At 38.6% G+C, this 24101-nt stretch overlaps 1 protein-coding gene across 3 annotated transcripts in view; it reads right to left on the bottom strand.

Moving 5' to 3' along the window:
- Window positions 1–24101, bottom strand: part of SEC24A (SEC24 homolog A, COPII coat complex component) — a 73308-nt gene that overhangs the window by 41182 nt on the left and 8025 nt on the right. For 2 of the 3 annotated variants that reach the window (XM_010807296.4, NM_001101849.1), the window contains 2 exon segments: window positions 5395–5877; window positions 824–994 (listed from right to left, as the gene is read on the bottom strand). In XM_010807296.4, the coding sequence (XP_010805598.1) occupies window positions 824–994; window positions 5395–5877 (654 nt within the window). 3 annotated transcript variants of the gene reach the window in all.

Raw genomic sequence — 24101 nt, 5'->3', positions numbered from 1 at the left:
GTTGGCTAAAAGTTTAAATACTTATTTTAGCTTGATTTTCAAAATTATCATGTAAGACACTACTTTATCATTTTGTTACTGTTAACACGATCCTTTTCAAATTATACACAGGTCAGTTTTTTTCCCTACTAACAATACTAAAAACAGGAAATGGTAGAAGAAAATACAAAAATGATAATATTGATTGTACTGAGTCATAGAATATGAGCAGTGGCTTTTCCCCCCCTTCATCTGTTTTCCTATTTCCAATCTTGTTACAATGGTTATATTATTCCTAAAATCCAATTTCTTACTTTACAAAACATTTTAAGTTAATAAACTTGTATTTTAAAGTTACATCTGAAGATAATGGTTTAAAACTATAAAACATGAAAATGTTTTTACATTTTACTTTTTATTTAGGCTTATAAATGCTTGTTAATAGTGGCAGTTTGTTAACAGTAACGGTGGCAATCAAAAACCTGCTTCCACAAAAAAGACTCGATGTATTAAAAATATAGCTTCAACATCATGTCCAGAAAAGCAAAAGTCCCCCTCTCACCTCCCTCTACCAAGAGATACATAACTTTATAGCCATGATTTTTAAAATCTGCACAGTAACAAGAAAAGTTAACAGTGATCCCAAAGGCTAGTCCACAGCCCAGAATACAGAAAAGGAAAACTGAGTAATTTTTTTAAACCCTAAATTCCTAAGGGGCATCTAAAACCAAAACAACCAGATTTTCTGAAAAAATATGGCTTAAATGCACAGAATTCAGATAATATTAATCCTTCCACCCTGAGTCAAAACTTTAGGAGTTGACTTGGTTTTTGTCCTGCTTACCTTCTTGGTTGCTAGTTGAATTAAATGAGGGCTGGGGCATAGTTCTAGGTGTCAATTTCTGAGGAGTAAGGGCCCTCACTGGAGGTGGTCCTCCAGTTGGAGGGGGGCCAAGAGGAGCTCCTGGTTGAAAAGTAGTAGGCAGAGGTGGATTCACTAAGGGCAGTGCAGACCCTATGGAAACAATGGTTTTTCACACGTCACTTAAGAACTTAAGAAAAAGGCCCAAACAGCCTTTTACCAAATCTAAATAACTTCCAAATTTATATTTTCATTATAAACCAACAAATTACTACAAATAAGTTAACTTCCCAGATTACTTTACACATTTCCAAATCTTTCCTACCATAATTCTTGTGTGTTATGTGTGTGTGTGTGTGTGTGTGTGCACGCACGCACTCAGTCGCTCAGCTGTGTCACTCTTTGTAATCCTATAGACTGTAGTTCATGGAATTCTCCAGGCAAGAATACTGGAGTGGGTTGCCATTTCCTATCCCAGGGGATCTTTCCAACTGAGGAATCGAACCCGAGTCTCCTGTGTCTCCTTCACTGGCAGGCAAATTCTTTACCACTGCGCCACCTGGGAGGCCACTATAACTCTTTCCTGTCAATTGCTAAAGCAATATAAAGTCAGGACCAAATCACTCACAGAGTAGACACAATGCCCTGTTTACTGCTTAATTCTTCATTAACTGGTCACAGAGCTTCAATAAGCCATGTCAAATACTGCAGTAGAAATAAACATGAATAAAATTCTATGGAGTACTTATCAATATAGCCCATTCGATTACCATCAATTAGGGTTAGATAGCTTTCTAAAACTACGAAGTATTCTGGTTATCCTAAATTCTCCAAGTTTTATTTCATTTTGGTTCATTTTTATTGGTGGTATAACCTGTTAATATTAGATAATAAATGTATACACTGTTTAGTGTTTACCTAGTAATAAATAAAAGCAGGTTACTTTCAATAATGACTTACTCCTATATTAAGAATACTCCCTAGGCTTAAAAATCAGGAAATGATCCAAAGTTTATGTATAAACCTTATGAAACACTGCTATCCAAGATGCTTAAAAGTATCCATCAAACTAAACTAAAAAACATCATGGCATTTGTCCTTGTATCTACCAGTATCTCACTGCCTCAATTTTACCAATTTTCTTTTAGGATAGCAAGTTCTACTCCTGAGGAAATTCTGTGTGATACGGAAAGTTCCAAAACCCACAACCAACTTCTCATTTGCCAAAAAGGAGCAACAGTCTACAAAGTAGATAAAATACTACTAATTAAATACATGTGATATAATTTTTCATTATAATACTTTTTTTATCCTCTGAATTTAATATATTCTGTGTTTTATAAAATTGAAGGAATAAGGACACCAAATATGAAAATTTTCAGTGTCTCTTCAACATTGTTGAATTCCCCAGTGCTAAGTCGCTTCAGTCATGTCCAACTCTTTGTGACCCCATGGACTGGAGCCCGCCAGCCTCCTCTGTCCATGGGTTTCTCCAAGCAAGAATGCTGGAGTGGGTAGCCATTCCCTTCTCCAGGGGATGTTCCCCACTCAGGAACCAAACTGAAAAATGATCTTCCAACAAAACTAGTCAGTGCCCTGTTCTCAAAAGTGAAGATAAAGATTACTGCCATGGAACTCCCTTATCGAAGAATAGAGACCAGTCAAAGGAACAAAAGGGCAAGGTACATTTCCAACTCAGCATGAACAAGAATGTATGATACATCTGGCTACAAAGATGTAACAACCTAATATTTAACAAAACACATGTGAGCTTATTGAGATTTTTTCACAGCTTAAGAGGAATACTGTTGAATCCAGAATAAGCTACGTTTCATAAAATAGACACTATTTTTTCACGCTGAATGACTCTTATTTAGAACACCAATAGCTAGAGTTTCAGAATCTGGCTCCTGAGATCTCTAAAACTAATTACATGCTAAAAGGTGGCCTATAAGAAAAGAAAAAGTTAGAGAATTTTAATATGTGAACTATATATTTTACATAACTTAGACACAATTTTGAGATCAGACAATCAGGCACCTACCAACAATGATGAAAAAACAGAGGTAAAAATCAGGGAATTTTTTGAGGTCTCGTTAAGAAAAGAGAAGAGCAGTCATAGAGTTCTTTTAGCAGTCATATGCTTCTTTTACACAGAGATCTTCCTAAATTTTGGCACTTCCTTACATCTCTGTCACCACATTTGTGCTATAATCAAGGTGCTCTACCTGGGGGCACCTCAGGGTGGTCTACCTTCTGTTATAGCTAAAAAAAATTTCAGATTATTGATCACATGCTTTTTAATGAGAGGCTACACTTATTTCCAAATAGTTTTTATTTATTTGTTTTTAAAATATTTATTTATTTGGCTGCATTAGGTCTTAGCTGCAGCATGTGAAGTCTTTAGCTGTGGTATTTCCCTGACCAGGGATTGAGTGTGGGTCCCCTGCACCGGGGACATGGAATGTTAGCCGCTAGACCACCAGGGAGTCCCCCAGATAGTTTTTAAATAGTACTTTTTCCTAACCTATTTTCTTGTGGCTTTGGGCAAATTATTCAAGCCTCATATTTCTTATCTGTAAAACATACTGCTATAAAAATTAAATAAGATAACACATATTCAAGTTTGGTAAAATGCTGGAAAATAACAAATATTCAATAAATGTTATCTACAATTCTTAATAAAGAAGTGAACATTCATTAATTTCAAATGATTAATGCTCACTCACAGTGTCAAATAAATAAGAATACAAATAATCACAAGGATTTTGGTTCTAACAATGATGGGTCAGAAGATCTCTCCAAAGAAACCAAGTTTCTAGAGGCACCCTTAATCTTTACAAGACCAAAATGCATTCACCAAGGTTAGTGGCTAGTCAAGAGGCTAAGAAAAATAGATTCAGCAGTTAACAAACTATAAAATGCATGAAGTACATGTAGTATCCAGATGCAGAAATACATATTAACATAAAAAGGTAACAACTGATAATACCATTTCACTTGAAAACTTTTACTAGTTCATTTCCTTGAGGATGTCTGCTGAACAAAATCAATCTGCAGATCCCAATACAGAATCTGAATTAATAGCAAAAAAGGAATAGTAAAAAAAAAAGAAAAAGGAATAGTGAAATGGTTAAATGAACCTACTTTTGAACCACATATGACCAAACAATGAGGTTAAAAAGATTTAATGATCAAAGTGAGTCCAAGAATACACAGCTTTCTTCTCAAATTGATGTACAGATTCAGAACAATCTCTATCAAAATCACAGCTATCTTTTTTTTTGTTCCAAAAATTTACAAGCTGATCCTAAAATTCTTAAGGAAATCCAAGGGACTGAGGACAGACAGAACAATCTTGGGGAAAAAAATAGTTGGAGGAGTCAATATTTCCAAACTCAAAGCTTACCATAAAACTACAGTAATCAAGATGTTTGATAACAGTATAAAAATAGACACACAGATCAATGGAACAGAATTCAAAGTCCAGAAATAAATCCTACATTTATGATCAACATAACCTTTATTTTTAACAAGGGTGCCAAGATCATTTGATGGGAGGAAGAACACACTTTCAGTCAAAAAGTCCTAGGACAACTATATATCCACGTGCACAAGAATAAAGTTAAATCCCTACCTACTAACACCATATGGGCTTCCCTGATAGCTCAGTTGGTAAAGAATCCGCCTGCATTTCAGGAGACCCTGGTTCAATTCCTGGGTCGGGAAGATCCCCTGAAGAAGGGACAGGCTACCCATTCCAGTACTCTTGGGCTTCCCTTGTGGCTCAGCTGGTGAAGAATCCGCCTGCAATGCAGGAGACCTGGGTTCGATCCCTGGGTTGGGAAGATCCCCTGGAGAAGGCAAAGGCTACCCATTTCAGTATTCTGGCCTGGAGAATTCCAAGGACTATACAGTCCATGGAGTCACAAGGAGTCAGACATGACTGAGCAACTTTCACTAAAAACACCATGTACAAAAATTAACTCAAAATTGATCAAACACCTAAACATAGGAACTAAAGCTATAAAACCTTAGGAAAAAAACACAGGGATAAACCTCTGTGCATGGCTTTCTGACCACAGATGTGCTCAATAGAACTCCTCGCTCCAAAAGTAAGTCTGTTTTCACTGCCCCTCCAGGATTCTTGGATTTCTGGAGTCAAAAATTGTCTGTGCCTTAACAAATAGATAAGCCAAGCCTTAGATCAAGTCCAAAGAGAGACCACAGGGACTGAGCTTCCCTAGAATACAAGATGGAACCTTGCTAATGTAAGTATTGGCCAGTCCTCAAGGAAGTGATTCTGCACGTATACCTGAAACCCTAAACTATCATGGGTGACCCAAAGAAACTCAGATAATACCTTCAAAGGAAAGAAGCAAAGCAGAAACAATCGTGATTTTAACTTAACCCAAAAGTTACAGAAATAATCTAAAGATTAACAGTGATCAAAAAAATAAAGTCTTCCATATGATTTTAAGACTGAAATAGTAATTTAAACATTTAAAATAAGCAAAAATTTCCCATTTCTAGCACTCCTATAAGAACTCTACCTGATTTTATGATGTTGTTTTGAAGTGAAGAATCTCCAGAAGAAACATATTGAGGACTCATCAAATTTGTATTCCCAGTCATGGTTGGTTGGGATGACGCACGAGGACAATGGTTTGTCTGTGACAAATAGTTATACTGCCAATTCGAAGGTGATGATACACTGGCTCCAGGAAGAAAGCTACCAGAAGGCATTGGTGTAGCAGCTGGGTTCTGAGAAGTAGGTAGTGGCATTTGGGGACTAGGACCACTATGGAGTGAAGGTGTCACTGGATGAGAGGCCACAGGTGGTCCATAAAGAGCTTGTCCAGGTCCCTGATAATTACTTAATGGAGAAACAGTCTGGGAACCACCAGAGTTAGACTGTCCGGAGACTGGATTCAAGGTCTTTGCTGGTATTAGATGAGGGTAGGATCCTGGAAGCTGAGAATTATACCCTTGGCTCACTGACACTTGTGAAGACATCAGGGCATTCTGGACAGGACCTTCCAATAAGACAGGAAAAATTAGTCTTACAGACAAACAAAGCAATACTTAAAAACATATAGTAAAATATATGGTACTCATACAACTCAACAACAAAAAGACAAATAACCTAATTAAAAATGAGCAAAAGCTTTAAATAGTATTCAAATATACTTCCAAAGACATAAACAAATGGCAAAATGTTCAACATTATTAGTCATAAGAGAAGTGCAAATCAAAACTACAATGAGATACCACTTACACTAGGATGGTTAAAAAGAAGATGGCAAATAATAAACGTTGACAAGGATGTGGAAAAACTGGAACCCTCATACTTTGCTAGTGGAAATGTAAAACAGTGCAAGTGCACGGGAAAATAATCTGGCAGTTCTTCAAAATGTTAAACATAGATATCATATAATCCAGCAATTCCACTCTTGGTCTCCATAAAAACTTGTAGACAAATGTTGACAATATTATTATTTTTAATAGCCCACAAGGAGAAACATCCAAATGTCCACTAACTACTGAAGATAAACAAAAGGGGCTTAACTATACAATGGAATATTACTTGGTCATAAAAAGGAATGAAGTACTAATGGCATGCTATAACACAGATGAACCTTGAAAACGTTATACTAAGTGAAAGGCACTACTCACAAAAGACCATACGCTGCACAAATCATTTATATAAAATGTCCAGAACAGGAAAACCCCAAGACACAGAGGTAGATTTGTGGTTACAACAGCTGGAAGAGGGAATAAATAGTAACCACTAATGGGTATGGGGTTTCTTTTTTGGGGTGATAAAGACATTTTATTTTATATATTTATCTATTTTTAAATTTATTTATTTTAGTTGGACATTAATTACTTTGTAATATTGTAGTGGTTTTTGCCATACATTGATATGAATCCGCCATGGGTTTACATGTGTTCCCCATCTGAACCCCGCTCCCACTACCTTCCCCATCCCATCCCTCTGGGTTTTAAAGTTGGTTGTAGTGATGGCTGCAATTTTTAGTAAGTACACTAAAAAAATCATTGAACTATACATTTAAAAAAACTTTTTTTTCATTTTATTTTTGGCTGCACTGGGTCTTCACTGCTGCACACAAGCCAAGGCAACTCTCTAGCTGCAGGATGTGGGCTTCTCGTTGTGGTGGTTTCTCTTGCTGCAGAGCATGGGCTCTAGGGCACATGGGCTTCAGTTGCTTTTAGTTGCTCTGAAGATTCCACATCTTCCAGGACCAGGGATGGAACTCATGTCCCCTGTATTGGCAGGCAGATTCTTAGCCACTGGACCATTGTGGAAGTCCTGACTGTACATTTTAAAACCGTTATATATAAAAAAAAATTAATCTCTAGAACCACCACTTCTCAGGAATATATTGTCATTTCTGCCCATAAAACTAGAAAATGAAAAGAAATTATTAAGATGCATATTTTTTAAAAGATGGCACTCATACAAAACTAACACTTGGGGACTCTTTACCTTTAAGAGATATAACAAAAAAATACTTAACTTCCGATCATACCACCTCAATCCATGCAATCAACGTACAAATACCATTAGTCTAACTCAAACCTTTTCATCAATTACACAATACTTACACAAACATACACGAGTATATATATAGAAGGAGAGGTAGGACTGGGAAGCCTACAAAAGCATATACACATAAGTAATATGTATCTGGGGAACGCTAGTCTATATGCATTCAGTTCAGTTCAGTTCAGTCGCTCAGTTGTGTCCGACTCTTTGTGACCCCATGAACCGCAGCACGCCAGGCCTCCCTGTCCATCACCAACTCTCAGAGTTTACCCAAACTCATGTCCATTGAGTTGGTGATGCCATCTAACTATCTCATCCTCTGTCATCCCCTTTTCCTCCTGCCTTCGATCTTTCCCAGCATCAGGGTCTTTTCAAATGTGCCAGCTCTTCGCATCAGGTGGCCAAAATACTGATGTTGAGGTTGCAGCCTCAACATCAGTCCTTCCAATGAACACCCAGGACTGATTTCCTTTAGGATGGACTGGTTGGATCTCTTTGCAGTCCAAGGGACTCTCAAGAGTCTTCTCCAACACCTCAGTTCAAAAGCATCAATTCTTCTGCACTCAGCTTTCTTTATAGTCCAACTCTCACATCCATACATGACTACTGGAAAAACCATAGCCTTGACTAGATGGACCTTTGTTGGCAAAGTAATGTCTCTGCTTTTGAATATGCTGTCTAGGTTGGTCACAACTTTCCTTCCAAGGAGTAAGCGTCTTTTAATTTCATGGCTGCAATCACCATCTATATGCATTACTCTGCCAAAAAAATTTTTTAAAATACAGGTATTCTTTCAGAAACAGATCCACATGTGTTAGGTGCCTAATTGTTTATAATAATGAAAAATTGGAAACAAATTAAATATTCATCAGCAGGAGACTGAATAAATTGTAGATTATTCATAAAACAGACTAATTATCAATAAAATGAATAAATCAGATGTACATCTACCAATTTAGATAAACTACAAAAAGAATACTAAGAACTTCCCTGGTGGTCCACTGGTTAAGAATCTGCCTGCCAATGCAGGGGACATATGTTTGACCTCTGGTGCGGGAAGATTCCACATCCTGAGGAGCAATGAAGCCTGTGTGCCACAACTGCTGAGGCTGCATCCTGGAGCCTGCGCTTTGCAACAAGAAAAACCAAAACCGCCGAAATGAAGAAGCCCACACATCACAACGAGAGAGTAGCCCATGCTCACTGCAACTAGAGAAAACCCTCTTGTAGCAACAAAGATCCAGTACAGTCAAAAATTAATAAATAAAACATTTAAGAAAAGAATACTGAGAAAAAGGAAGTTATAAAGAAAGAAGTGTAATATCTTTCTTACACAAATCTTTTGATTAGGAAAATTTTCAGACATAACAAAAAAGTATAAGACCACTTTTTGCAGTCTCCCACACACAAAAAAGTGAAATCCTTAGGAAATATATTTGATTTATGTATTTATTTTGAATTGTTTGACATTTTACGATAGAAGATCTTTCTTTCAGGAATTCTCTGACAGTCCATTGGTTAGGAGTCCATGCTTTCACTGCAGAAGGCCACGGTTTGATCCCTGGCTGAGAAACTAAGAAACCGCAAGCTGTGCAACAGTCACACACGCACACAAAAACAACTTTCTTTCTCTCATAAACATGATATGTCTCTCCATTTATTCAAAACTGTTTTTTATCTTCCAATCAAATTTCATACTTTTTTTGTAAATGTGAAGTGAAGTCGCTCAGTCGTGTCCGACTCTTTATGACCCCATGGACTGTAGCCTATCAGGTTCCTCAGTCCATGGGATTTTCCAGACGAGAGTACTGGAGTGGGGTGCCATTGCCTTCTCCAGGGATCAAACCTGGGTTTCCCGCATTGTAGGCAGATGCTTTTACCGTCTGAGCCACCATCTTCCTTTAAATTAAATGTAGTTAACTTGCTGCTAGGGATTCCGCAATTTGTAAATTACTATGAATAGAACATTTACTTTCACTTCTAACTAGTAAAAGGCCATCAAGTATTCAAAGTACCATAAATGCCCAATTATAAGGTGAGATTTTCCTCAAAAATTATTTCTCAAACAAGAAGGCACCATACAAGTCTCTACAATGTTCTCATTGTACAATAATGCTTTGTCCTAGTGGATTAACACTGTTTCAAACAGTAGGTACGATAAATTAATGAGTTACAAAATCAATAAGCTATAAACTATCTTTTTAGTTAAGAAATAGAAGACAGTTAAGAATGGAAAATATTGCAGGATGTCACATGTAATAAAGGTTAAGTATTGTGAGATTTCATTACAAATATACACATATATGAATATGTATACTGGGTCACTATTTAAAATGTATTTCTTATTGTAGATTATATTCAAAGTCTGAAAGCCCATGATCAGCTGATACCTTTGAATCTTCTTTTATCCTTCTATGATTTATTCCTTACACATCCTATTACCTTTTAAAACATGGATCAGATCAACTTCCTACTCAAAACTTCCAAAGTCCTTATCTTAGCTTATAAGATCCTCTATGTCCCTGGCTTCCCTTCTGGTCTCATTTCCGACTTCCTTTGTTAAAAAATATTGAACATTCATTTTATTTTAATGAAACAGTGCCAGGATAATACATATGTTGTTTCTGTTCTGGAAGTAAGTATCCTGTAGTCTTCTGATTCTATTTGTTTTTTCCTGTTCTTGCAGCAAATTTTAATATAAAGTTCAATTTTCCTTTAAGATTAGGTTTAACAGATTATGTCAACTCAAACAAGAAAATAGCCAATGTCTTGAACCACAGATTCATTAGTTCTATATGTGTCATATTAATTACACATGGTTCTTTTCTTATTAGGCTGTTCCCATCCTAATCTGATTTTGCTTTCAGTTAATCATATCTGATCATCTATATGGGCCAAGGGGTCTTTTAATCCGATATCTCTAATTCTGGAAAGATGTCTATGCAGGGCTATATTTAAGGCAAGTTGGCACAGATTTGCAGTTCTAAACAAACACACACCGTTATAACTCTACCTTATATCAGTTTATCATATAATCTAAAATGACTTAATAATTTCCACTTAAGACTGAAAACCCTTTTAAATATGTACATATAATAGAACCCAAAATCTTTGACTGTAACTGCTTCTGGTAAGGTCACTATGTCAACTGACATCAATTACTCTACTTTAATAGCTAAAGGCCTTTTACTATTCAAATAATTTCCTACTCTTTCTCTCTACTCAGCTCCAGTCACATTCACCTTCTTAACGCTCCTTCAACAAGCTTAAAAATGCTTCTACTTTTGCGTTTGTCACTATTTTCTCCACCAAGAATACTCTTCCCCCAGATATAATCTCACTCCATCTCTTCCTTCAAGTCTCTCTCAGACACAGTCTCCTCACAGAGGCACTGTCTGAACACTACATCTAAAACAGAAACTCTTTCATTCTCTTCCCCTCTGACTCTGTCTTATTTTTCTTTCTAGTGTTTACCTGACACTATGTTATTTATTTATAGTATCTACTTCACTGTAACGTAAGCTCCAGGAAGGTAGGAATTTCTTTTGTTCATTACTGTATTCTCAGCACCTAAAATGTGCCTATTACATAGTTGTGTTTGTTGAATGTGTGCACAATATGTGTTTGTTGAATGACTCCAAGAATAAATATTATAGCACAGAAACTCTTGTACTTTGAATAATAAAGTACCACTTGGGGAAAAGTGAGAATCTAATAAAGGATAATTTCAATTACTATAGTGATCACATGATGGAATCTCTTAAAGGTAAAGAAAATTTTCCACAATACAGCACCATAATGTTGCATATTCTTGTAAGCAAAACTTCTAAATAAACTTTTAAAAAATACCAAAAAAAAACCAAGCCCTTTCCTGAAAAATTCAGTCCTAAAACATTAGGCGAGGTAAGCATTTGCATATGTGGAAACTGGAGTAGAGTAAGGGGGCAGCACAAGCAATGACAGAATGGTTACATACCCTTGTTTTTGTTGTTCAGTTACTAAGTCATGTCTGACTGCAATCCCATGAATTGCAGCATGCCAGGCTTCCCTGTCCTTCACTATCTCTCAGTTTGCTCAAACTCACGTCTACTGAGTCGATGAAGCCATTATCCTCTGCTGTCCCCTTCTCCTGTCCTCAATCTTTCCCAGCATCAGAGTCTTTTCCAATAGTTAGCTCTTTGCATACAGTGGAACTGATCAAATAAATATATATAAGATAATGGAAGTAAGGTCTCTTACTCTCAGAGAAGGAAGTCACAAATATAGAAAAGGGAAAACGAGAATGAATCCAATGGTAGTGGGACTACAACAGAGATTACAATTGAAACTCATGGACTTCAATGTGTATATAGTAAAGATTCCCTAGCTCCGTCTGCTGAGACTGAGAGCAGAGACATTCTAATAGCACTGATCTCTCAGTATTTGTCTTCTTGGTTTCTAAATACTATTCTCCACTAAAAGGAATCATGGCTGATTCATGAGCTTGAAAAGTACAAGATGAGCCTGCAACACCTTACTGAGCCAGAAAGCAAGAAAGTGCCCAAGAATGATGACACATGACAAGTGGATACATGAAGACAGCCTGAAAGAGCACCCACAGGCCAAACCAGAGATAAGAGAAGCATCAGTATAAACAATGATAGTAATAGGTTATAACCCACTGAAATCACTGAATTCATGAAATCAGAAGACGTTGGCTTCTTGGCAAGAAAGCTAAGACAAACCTCGACAGTGTGTTGAAAAGCAGAGACATCACTCTGCCAACAAAAGTCCGTATAGTCAAGGCTGTCTTCCCAGTGGTCATGAGAGCTGCGAGAGGTGGACTGTAAAGAAGGCAGAGTGCCGAAGAACTGATACCTTCGCACTATCATGCTGGAGAAGGCTCCTGACAGTCCCTTGGACAGCAAGGAGATCAAACCAGTCAATCTTAAGGGAAATCAACCCTGAATACACATTGGAAGGTCTGAGGCTGAAGCTGAAACTCCAGTATTTCAGTCATCTGATGTGAACAGTCGACTCATTGGAAAAGTGATACTTCTTTGATACTGGAAAGATTGAGGGCAAAACAAGAGGGCATCAGAGGATGAAATGGCTGGATAACATCACTGATGCAATGGACATGAACTTAGGCAAACTTTGGGAGATGGTGAGGGACAGAGAGGCCTGAGGTGCTGCAGTCCATGGGGTCAAGAAGGTTGGACAACAACAACACACTGGAATAGTCCACACCAATAAAATAAATGAATAAATTAAAATTCTAACAAGGAATGAGATATTTACAAAGTCTCAAACTACATTTCCCCAAATACTTTTCAATTACAAAAGAGGAGCAACATGACTGTGAAGAAGCTTGGCAGACACCCTTCTAATCAAGTGATCAAAGTGAACATCACCAATAATGGGGGAAAATGAAATCATGTGCCACCTAATGGGATGTGATGAGAATACAACATCTTTTCTGTCCTGCTAAAGTGCATAGTCTAAATCTAATCATGATGAAATATTAATATATGACAAACCTAAACTGAAAGACATTCTACAAAATAACTGGCTTATAATTTTCAAAAGCATCTAGGTCATGAAAGTCAGAGGAAGACTGAGAAACTGCTTCAGATTGAAGAACACTACAGAGGCATGACACTTAAATGCTAAATGTGACTTCAGACAGGATTTTTTTGCTAAGGGTTTTATTGGGACAACTGGTGAAATCTGAACAGGGTCTGGGGATGAGATAATAGTAACATATTAGTGTTAATTTCCTAATTTCTTAGTTGTATTGTAGTTATTTAGGACACCTTTCTTATGTGTAAGAAATAAAAAAGCATTTAAGAGTGATGGGACACCATGTTAGCAATTTACTCTCAGATAGTTTTGGGGGAAAAGTTCTTTGCAGTGTACCTGCAACTTGTCTATAAAGTTGATGTGATAAAACTTTTAAGTAAAAGCGAATGAAGACTTTTTAGGTGAACTCTTTAGGAATAAATTATGTTTTAGGACTGTCTACTTAAAAATAGTTTCTCCAAATCTTTTTGACAACTTGAAACTTCAGTTTAGTTCAGTCGCTCAGTCGTGTCTGACTCTTTGCGACCCCATGAATCGCAGCACGCCAGGCCTCCCTGTCCATCACCAATTCCGGGAGTTCACTCAGACTCACATCCATCAAGTCAGTGATGCCATGCAGCCATCTCATCCTCTGTTGTCCCCTCCTCCTACTGTCCCCAATCCCTCCCCCTCCTGTCCCCAATCCCTCCCGGCATCAGAGTCTTTTCCAGTGAGTCAACTCTTCGCATGAGGTGGCCAAAGTACTGGAGTTTCAGCTTTAGCCTCATTCCTTCCAAAGAAATCCCAGGGCTGATCTCCTTCAGAATGGACTGGTTTTGCTAAATTAAGTTAAATGACGGAAAAAAGTTAAATCATTCCCAAGTCAAATAAGATACTGGAACATCATTTACTGAACATAGGTTTCCTTTTATACAGAAACTAAAGATATTTAGGACTATTAACGTTTGGTACAGAGAAGGCAATGGCACCCCACTCCAGTACTCTTGCCTGGAAAATCCCATGGATGGAGGAGCCTGGTAGGCTGCAGTCCATGGGGTCGCTAAGCATCGGACACGACTGAGCGACTTCACTTTCACTTTTCACTTTCATGCATTGGAGAAGGAAATGGCAACCCACTCCAGTGTTCTTGCCTGGAGAATCCCAGGGACGGGGGAGCCTGGTGGGCTGCCGTCTATGGGGTCGCACAGCGTCGGACACGACTAAAGTGACTTAGCATAGCATAGCATAGCAACGTTTGGTAACACACTAGAGCGCGGGCGGCTGCGACCGGTGCACTAGAGCGCGGGCTAGAGGAGGTACCCCACGTCCGAGGTCAGGGGCAGAAGCCGGGAGGACCCTCATGCGCGAAGGGCGGCGGCAAAGAGGACTTACCTCACGTCCGAGGTCAGGGGCAGCGGCCGGGAGGAGCTACCCTACACCCCCACACCCGAGGCCAGGGGTGGCTGCAGGGAGGAGCTACCCCAGGGTCCAAGGAGCGGTGGCTGCGCCGGCACAGGAGGGCCTAGAGGAGCTATCCCACGTTGAAGGTCAGGAAGGGTGGCGGTGAGGAGATACCCCTCGTCCAAGGTAAGGAGCAACGGCTGCGCTTTGCTGGAGCAGCCATGAAGAGATACCCCACGCCCAAGGTAAGAGAAACCCAAGTAAGATGGTAGGTGTTGCAAGAGGGCATCAGAGGGCAGACACACTGAAACCCTACTCACAGAAAACTAGTCAATCTAATCACACTAGGACCACAGCCTTCTCTAACTCAATGAAACTAAGCCATGCCCATGGGGCAACATAAGACTGGCAGGTCATGGTGGCGAGATCTGACAGAACATGGTCCACTGGAGAAGGGAATGGCAAACCACTTCAGTATTCTTGCCTTGAGAACCCCATGAACAGTATGAAAAGGCAAAATTATAGGATACTGAAAGAGAAACTCCCCAGGTCAATAGGTGCCCAATATGCTACTGGAGATCAGTGGAGAAATAACTCCAGAAAGAATGAAGAGATGGAGCCAAAGCAAAAAGAATACCCAGCTGTGGATATGACTGGTGACAGAAGCAAGGTCCGATGCTGTAAAGAGCAATATTGCATAGGAACCTGGAATGTCAGGTCCATGAATCAAGGCAAATTGGAAGTGGTCAAACAGGAGATGGCAAGAGTGAATGTCGACATTCTAGGAATCAGCAAACTGAAATGGACTGGAATGGGTGAATTTAACTCAGATGACCATTATATCTACTACTGCAGGCAGGAATCCCTCAGAAGAAATGGAGCAGCCATCATGGTCAACAAGAGTCCAAAATGCAGTACTTGGATACAATCTCAAAAACGACAGAATGATCTCTGTTCGTTTCCAAGGCAAACCATTCAATATCACAGTAATCCAAGTCTATGCCCCAACCAGTAAAGCTGAAGAAGCTGAAGTTGAACGGTTCTATGAAGACCTACAAGACCTTTTAGAACTAATACCCAAAAAAGATGTTCTTTTCATTACAGGGGACTGGAATGCAAAACTAGGAAGTCAAGACACACCTGGAGTATCAGACAAATTTGGCCTTGGAATACGGAATGAAGCAGGGCAAAGACTTAGAGAGTTTTGCCAAGAAAATGCACTGGTCATAGCAAACACCCTCTTCCAACAACACAAGAGAAGACTCTACACATGGACATCACCAGAGGGTCAACACCGAAATCAGACTGATTATATTCTTTGCAGCCAAAGATGGAGAAGCTCTATACAGTCAACAAAAACAAGACCGGGAGCTGACTGTGGCTCAGATCATGAACTCCTGATTACCAAATTCAGACTTAAATTGAAGAAAGTAGGGAAAACCACTAGACCATTCAGGTATGACCTAAATCAAATCCCTTATGATTATATAGTGGAAGTGAGAAATAGATTTAAGGGCCTAGACCTGATAGATAGAGTGCCTGATGAACTATGGAATGAGGTTCGTGACATTGTACAGGAGACAGGGATCAAGACCATCCCCATGGAAAAGAAATGCAAAAAAGCAAAATGGCTGTCTGGGGAGGCCTTACAAATAGCTGTGAAAAGAAGAGAAGCGAAAAGCAAAGGAGAAAAGGAAAGATATAAACATCTGAATGCAGAGTTCCAAAGAATAGCAAGAAGAGATAAGAAAGCCTTCCTCAGCAATCAATGCAAAGAAATAGAGGAAAACAATAGAATGGGAAAGACTAGAGATCTTTTCAAGAAAATTAGAGATACCAAGGGAACATTTCATGCAAAGATGGGCTCGATAAAGGACAGAAATGGTATGGACCTAACAGAAGCAGAAGATATCAAGAAGAGGTGGCAAGAATACACAGAAGAACTGTACAAAAAAGATCTTCACGACCCAGATAATCACGATGGTGTGATCACTGACCTAGAGCCAGACATCCTGGAATGTGAAGTCAAATGGGCCTTAGAAAGCATCACTACGAACAAAGCTAGTGGAGATGATCGAATTCCAGTTGAGCTATTTTAAATCCTGAAAGATGATGCTGTGAAAGTGCTACACTCAATATGCCAGCACATTTGGAAAACCCAGCAGTGGCCACAGGGCTGGAAAAGGTCAGTTTTCATTCCAATCCCAAAGAAAGGCAATGCCAAAGAATGCTCAAACTACCACACAGTTGCACTCATCTCACATGCTAGTAAAGTAATGCTCAAAATTCTCCAAGCCAGGCTTCAACAATATGTGAACCGTGAACTTCCTGATGTTCAAGCTGGTTTTAGAAAAGGCAGAGGAACCAGAGATCAAATTGCCAACATCCGCTGGATCATAGAAAAAGCAAGAGAGTTCCAGAAAAACATCTATTTCTGCTTTATTGACTATGCCAAAGCCTTTGACTGTGGATCACAATAAACTGTGGGAAATTCTGAAAGAGATGGGAATACCAGACCACCTGACCTACCTCTTGAGAAATCTGTATGCAGATCAGGAAGCAACAGTTAGAACTGGACATGGACAACAGACTGGTTCCAAATAGGAAAAGGAGTACATCAAGGCTGTATATTGTTACCCTGCTTATTTAATTTATATGCAGAGTACATCATGAGGAACGCTGGACTGGAAGAAACACAAGCTGGAATCAAGATTGCCGGGAGAAATATCAATAACCTCAGATATGCAGATGACACCACCCTTATGGCAGAAAGTGAAGAGGAACTCAAAAGCCTCTTGATGAAAGTGAAAGTGGAGAGTGAAAAAGTTGGCTTAAAGCTCAACATTCAGAAAACGAAGATCATGGCATCCGGTCCCACCTCTTCATGGCAAATAGATGGGGAAACAGTGGAAACAGTGTCAGACTATTTTTTGGGGATCCAAAATCACTGCAGATGGTGACTGCAGCCATGAAATTAAAAGACGCTTACTCCTTGGAAGGAAAGTTATGACCAACCTAGATAGCATATTCAAAAGCAGAGACATTACTTTGTCAACAAAGGTCCGTCTAGTCAAGGCTATGGTTTTTCCTGTGGTCATGTATGGATGTGAGAGTTGGACTGTGAAGAAGGCTGAGCACCGAAGAATTGATGCTTTTGAAGTGTGGTGTTGGAGAAGACTCTTGAGAGTCCCTTGGACTGCAAGGAGATCCAACCAGTCCATTCTGAAGGAGATCAGCCCTGGGATTTCTTTGGAAGGAATGATGCTAAAGCTGAAACTCCAGTACTTTGGCCACCTCATGCGAAGAGTTGACTCACTGGAAAAGACTCTGATGCTGGGAGGGTTTGGGGGCAGGAGGAGAAGGGGATGACAGAGGATGAGATGGCTGGATGGCATCACTGACTTAATGGACGTGAGTCTGAGTGAACTCCGGGAGTTGGTGATGGACAGGGAGGCCTGGTGTGCTGCGATTCCTGGGGTTGCAAAGAGTCAGACACGACTGACCGACTGAACTGAACTGAACTGAACACACTAAAAGAATTTTTTTCCTATAAAAGAGCATGTGCTTTTTTAGCAACTATAAATAGTATAAGTTTGCCAATCTACAGAATGCTAATGTAGAAGACAGTTCATAATTGCTTACTTCTTGCTTTTCACTAGAAACTGAAGTTTTTAAAGGTTAAGAATCCTAATTAAACTATGTAATTAAAACTACTAAAAAATTTGAAGATATAAGGAGTAGAGATGTATTTTGTTAAGGAAAAAAGACAGTAATTTTGCACAGAAGCTGGTTATTTCTACATGGGAAAGAAAATAAGAGTCAAATTAATATGAATATAGAAAGTTGTAGAGATTTAGAAGAAAAAAAATCTTTAAGACAGAATTCTATGGGGACTTCACTGGTGGCCCAATTGTTAAGACTGCGTGATTCCACTGCAGCGGGCATGGGTTCAGTTCCTGATCAGGGAGCTAAGATCCCTTATGCTGCAAGGCAAGGCTAAAAACAAAAAAAAAAAAAGAAGAAGAAAAGGGAGAAAGGAATTTATGTGTAATCAGAACTATGATTGGAATAAATTTGAGTAGATAAATTTTAATATTAATGTAAGAGGATACAAAGCCTTACTTAGTTTTATTTCTTTCTCTGTTATGAGGACAAAGTTTCTTAGACTACTGACCTGCTTTTAATACCAGATTGTAAAGTTTCTTTATCTTTTAAGTAATCTGTTACAACTTTCTACATTTGCCTTGGAAATCTAAAGTCACCTGGTTAAGTGAATAAGTATTATTTCACAGTGACCTATGACACTGTTTTTAAAAACTTATTGATATTCCTGACAAGATTCTCAAAGATCAAATTTATATAAAGTTCATTTGACCTCCAGCTAACTTTGAGGTTTTCCAAGAGGGCCCTTGGGGTTCCCCAGTGGCTCAGCAGTACAGAATCTGCCTGCAATGCAGGAGACACAGGAGATGCAGGTCTGATCTCTGGGCAAGGAAGATCCCTTGGAGATGGATATGGCAACCCACTCCAGTATTTTTGCCTGAAAAATCCCATGGACAGAGGAGCCTGGCAGGCTACAATCCATGGGGTCACAAAGAGTCAGACACAACTAAAGCGACTGAGCAGAGCATGGCACAGCAAAAGGGCCCTAAAACACCTTAAGAAAAGTATTTTGTTATTAAAGAAAGATATAAAATTAATTAGGCTTATTTGATATGTTAAATTACTTGGGAAGCATTGTCAATGAATGATAAACCTGTTTAAGTTTATATTGTATGCGTAAATTCTATTAATACAGATATTCTAGAAATAATATGGAATACCTAAAAATCTGGTATGTCCTAGTAAATAAAATGTTATCAGCCATAACTCTAGTTATTATCTTAACATATTGCATGTCACAGTAATAACCAAATTCATCTGCCAATTACACTGTAATCAGATCTTTAACCATGCATTTTAAAATCTTCTGTCATCCACAGACAGTTATTGTTTTATTCTGCTGCTGCTGAAAAAAAAAAAAGAAGCTTCATCTTCAAGAACACTCACAGAAAGGACTTTCTGACAAGTACAGGTTTCTGACAACTTTCAGGTAATACTGCTGAACTGGTAAGAAATTAAATAGTTATAATGGGAAACCTGTTAACAGAAGTTTAAGATCAAGGATTAGTCACATAGTACTAAGTGCATGATGAATATAATTGGGGGGATTTTTTTTACCAAAATTATTACTGATTTTTAATCTTGTGCTTTCTAAATACAAGGAAACCCTTCCCCTCAAGCTAATTATGACTTACAGCAATTTGATAAATTACACTTTTGTAAGTACAAGTGAAACATTTACCTTTTCTCTCTACTTGATTCCCCCCAAAACTGGAAACTCTTAGGTTCTCAGCAGCCTTATCAGGTGAATAATGAAGATTACCTCCTGGCAGGTGCAGGAATCTCAAGATATTCTGGAAATCTTGAGAAGGGAAGAACCCACCCAAATCTTGGGTATCACAGACTGAATCTTACAGCACACCCTTGATCTGGCTTTCTTGGCCTTGAAAGACCTTTAAGAGTTCAATTTGAAATTCCTTATGAAAGTTCTAGCACAGCTGAAAAGAGCCTATATGATCAGTTATACTTATGTAAATAATCAGGCCAAGTTTATTGAAACCAGATTTGTTTTGCAAACAAATTAGCTTTAATCTGGCCATATTTGATGGAAACGAGGGTAATTTTAGAGAGAAAAAAAATGTATTTCGGTATATGTGCTGCTGAAGAGAGCACTAGAAAAAAATATATTTCAATGCATATTACGTTTTAGTGTTGTCTTTAAGGTTTTTCTATATTTACTGCCTAAAGACTCACTTCCAAAATAACTTTGTTGTTATATTATTATAGAATTTAATTACAACTTAACTGAATTATTAAGAGGACATTCTAAGTTTGTTTCTGGAGTTTATCATAGTAAATTATCTTTGGATGAAGATCAAATCCCCATAACCTGCAACCAGGATATTATGTATATTGGAAAAGACATTAGATTATTATGTGTGTGTGTATATATATATATATTGGAGAAGGCAATGGCAACCCACTCCAGTGTTCTTGCCTGAAGAATCCCATGGACGGAGGGGCCTGGTGAGCTACAGTCTATGGGGTTGCAAAGAGTCGGACACAACTAAGCAACTAACACACACACACACACATATATATATATATACATATATATACAGGATATTATGTATATTGGAAAAGACTCTTTACAGCCACATTGGGAGGGGCCATATCAGGCTACCTCTCCTAAACAGACTTCAGCTCCTATTTCTGACACCCAGCTCTGACTAACTGAGGCCAGCCCTACCAGACCAGGATGAGAAGAAAACATCTGAAGTAGACAGCTGACCCAAAATGCTGGACCAGACTTGTACACTAATTACTTTGAAAACTGCTCACACTTCTGCTTATAAATCAGGTATTTCTTTCTTGGGCTTAATCATATGCCAAGTTTCAAAAGTCAGTATTTTGGGGTGTGGCCAATTACCAATGTCCAGTACTCCTGGGTTACCTTTGTGAATTTCTCCTTTTCAAAGCTCTAATCGGATGGCCCTTAGAAATTTTATTTTAGAAGAAACTTGAGTACCATGCAAGCTACCATCAATATTACTAAATGGGACCCTGTTACCTGGCCAATTTATGACACTTGCTCTGAAACTGGTCACAAAATATATACCATCTCCTTTTTACTAGATGTTAAGTATTGGGTAGCTCCTGATCCCAGTGGATTTATGGAACAAGTTTATGGTCTTGGTTCTCCCTGGGCTGGTTAGGAAGATGCACAACTGGTTTCCTGTGGGCTCAAGGTCACCTACAGGCAGCCTTGGAACAAGGCCCTGCCAATCTGCCTTCAATTCCAGCATGCTGGGTTCAATGTTTTCCAATGGTATGACCATTTAGCTACAGAATTTGCGATTTCCCACTTGGAATATAAGATATCATTACTTACATAGAGGCTTTAACAAAATTTACTGAGTAGGCTTTGAATGATAGTTATTAAAGCCAGTAGCTTGCTCAATTCAGAAGTCTACCTGACGAGAAAAAGTGGTGCTACGGAATTGTAATATGACCTTTGAGATTCTAATTGCTTCCCAAGGGGGAAATTGTGCTGTAATACATACTGAATATTGTGTATTGTATTCAATAGTCTTCTGATATAACTCATCTTGAAAGTCGGGTCCGACTCTTTGCAACCCCATGGACTATACAGTCCATGGAATTCTCCAGGCCAGAATACTGGAGTGGGTAGCTGTTCCCTTCTCCAGGGGATCTTCCCAACCCAAGGATTGAACTCAGGTCTCCCGCATTGCAAGCGGATTCTTCACCAGCTGAGTCACAAGCGAAGTCCAAGAATACTGGAGTGGATAGCCTATCCCTTCTCCAGCGGATCTTCCCAACCCAGGAATTGAACCAGGGTCTCCTGCATTGCAGGTGGATTCTTTACCAGCTGAGCTACCAGGGAAGCCCAACTCATCTTAAGATACATGAAGAATCAGACTTCTACTCTGAATAATCCTCTTCCCAATTTAGGGGACATAACAGGAAAATGGATTGGTTTAGGAGGCTCTGGCTTAAACTTTTAAACTACTGATCACATCTACAGTTCTCTATGAATTAATGAACATGCACAGTGTATGTGACAAGATAAAACTGGCATATATCCTACTAGACAACTTGAAATTAACCATTAGTCCTTGAAATTAACCATCAGTCCTTGCCAGATATCTTACTGGCGTAACTGCCTAAAAGGAAAGAAAGAACCGGCTATTAAGACCCCAACATCAAGGAAAATGATAAACACAGGGCAGGTAAGCCATCACTGTGGCATCAAGGGACCAAATATTTGATAACCTAACGCTTTCTATCAAAAGATGAATGATTAAAGAAGGGAAATTAATGAAGTAAAATTCCTATTTTATGGCAAAACAAGAAAATTTTAAGTATAAATTTTTTCTCTGTCTGCTTGGGACTCCTCCCTTAAGTGTGTAATGTGTATCTGCATTAATCACACATACTTAGGAGATAACCTCCCTTATTAATCTTGTAAAGGGTCATGATGATTCACTACTAGCTCTGTACATGCAGATCTGGATTGTGTAAATTGTCAATACGTCATTTGAAGTACAATCCTTTGTCTCAAAAAGGTATATGACTGTACTTTGACTTCTGACCGGGGAATATTCCTCAGAGCTTTTTAAAAGACTATCTCCCAGGTTATAATCCGCAGGTTGATTGGAATAAATTTTTCCATTTCTTTCTTAGATATTACCCTATTGAATAATTTTATTGTCAACACTGTATTTTATTCCAGATGGTTAGGAACATACCATTCATTGCCTAATTGAAAAGACAGATTTTATGAAGAATCTTCTGAGCACACAAGGTGAGTAAGGTCCACTCCGTCCCTGTCCTCAAGAAGCTATGGTCCAAACAGGAAGACAACCAGGTGAGGACAACAGAGAGTAAAATCTTCAGAGGCAACAGGAGTTGGCCCCAGAAAAAGGACTGCCAAGGGCGCCTGCAAAGAAAGGAGCAACATGTGCAACAGCCCGTGGTCATGAAACGGCATTCTGAAAAATCAGTGTGGCACAGCAGAGGCAAGTGATTGTGTCAAGCATCTGAAGTGAGGCAAGAGGTTAGGACATTAAAAAAAACCTCTTGGGGATTGCAGTAGAGATTGGAAGATACTGGAGTCTACAGCAATAATCCAGGTAAGAAATAATTGACTTAACAGTAGTAGTGGGAATACAGAGATCTTTGAATCAATGAAAACATTTGTAAAAAGTAAAATTATAAGCAAATTTGGGTCATCTGGATAGAAACCAACATCTCACAGCCTAGTACTGCCACAAGATTTCATGGCTCACTCTAATATTTTTATTTATTGTTTCATCACAGGCCATTATGCTAGAGGTCTTTAAGCCAAGCACAGTCAGTGAAAGCCAAGTATCATCAAAATGCACAAAATAAGCAAAAGTCTTACAGTATATCAATGAAGAAAATGAGAAGAATATGCAGTCATAAGACTATAAGGTAGAAAGACAAACACAAAAGAATCTGCTTTGGGCTTCCCTGGTGACTCAGTAGTAAAGAATCCACCTTCCAATGCAGGTGACACAGGTCTGATACCACATGCCTGGGAGTAACTAAGCCCATACAACACAACTACTGAGCCTGTGCTCTAGAGCCCAGGAGCCACAACTATGAAGCCCACTTGCCCTAGAGCCCACGCTCCACAACAAGATAAGCCACCACAATGAGAAGCCTGCAACCAGAGGGTAATCCGCTTGTTCCAATTAAAGAAAAGCCCACGTGCAGCAACAAAGACCTAGCACAGCCTAAAATAATAAATTAATAAATTGTATATAAAAAACGGAAAACAAAAAACACAAGAATATTAAAAAAAAAAAGAACCTGCTTTGTAGTAGTCATTATCACAGATCCACTTATAGTGACTTATAATGTAAAAATTGTCTTTTTACATATGTATCAACTTGCAATAGTTTATTAGAATTACAGTAGTAGATATGTAATGAAGTTTTTACCAGTTTTAATTATATTATTTTGAAGTCATTAATAAATTATATAATCTATCAAAACAATGGATCAGCGATTATAAAGGGGTCCAGAATATACCACTGTGACATAAAAATTATTTTGAGTACAGGCATGAGTTCTAAGAATCTGCCTAAAAGCACTTAT

Source organism: Bos taurus, chromosome 7 (assembly GCF_002263795.3).
Source record: "Bos taurus isolate L1 Dominette 01449 registration number 42190680 breed Hereford chromosome 7, ARS-UCD2.0, whole genome shotgun sequence".
Classification (NCBI taxonomy): domain Eukaryota; kingdom Metazoa; phylum Chordata; class Mammalia; order Artiodactyla; family Bovidae; genus Bos; species Bos taurus.
Note: the sequence above shows the minus strand (reverse complement) of the source record. Positions and strands in the feature narration are given on the sequence as shown.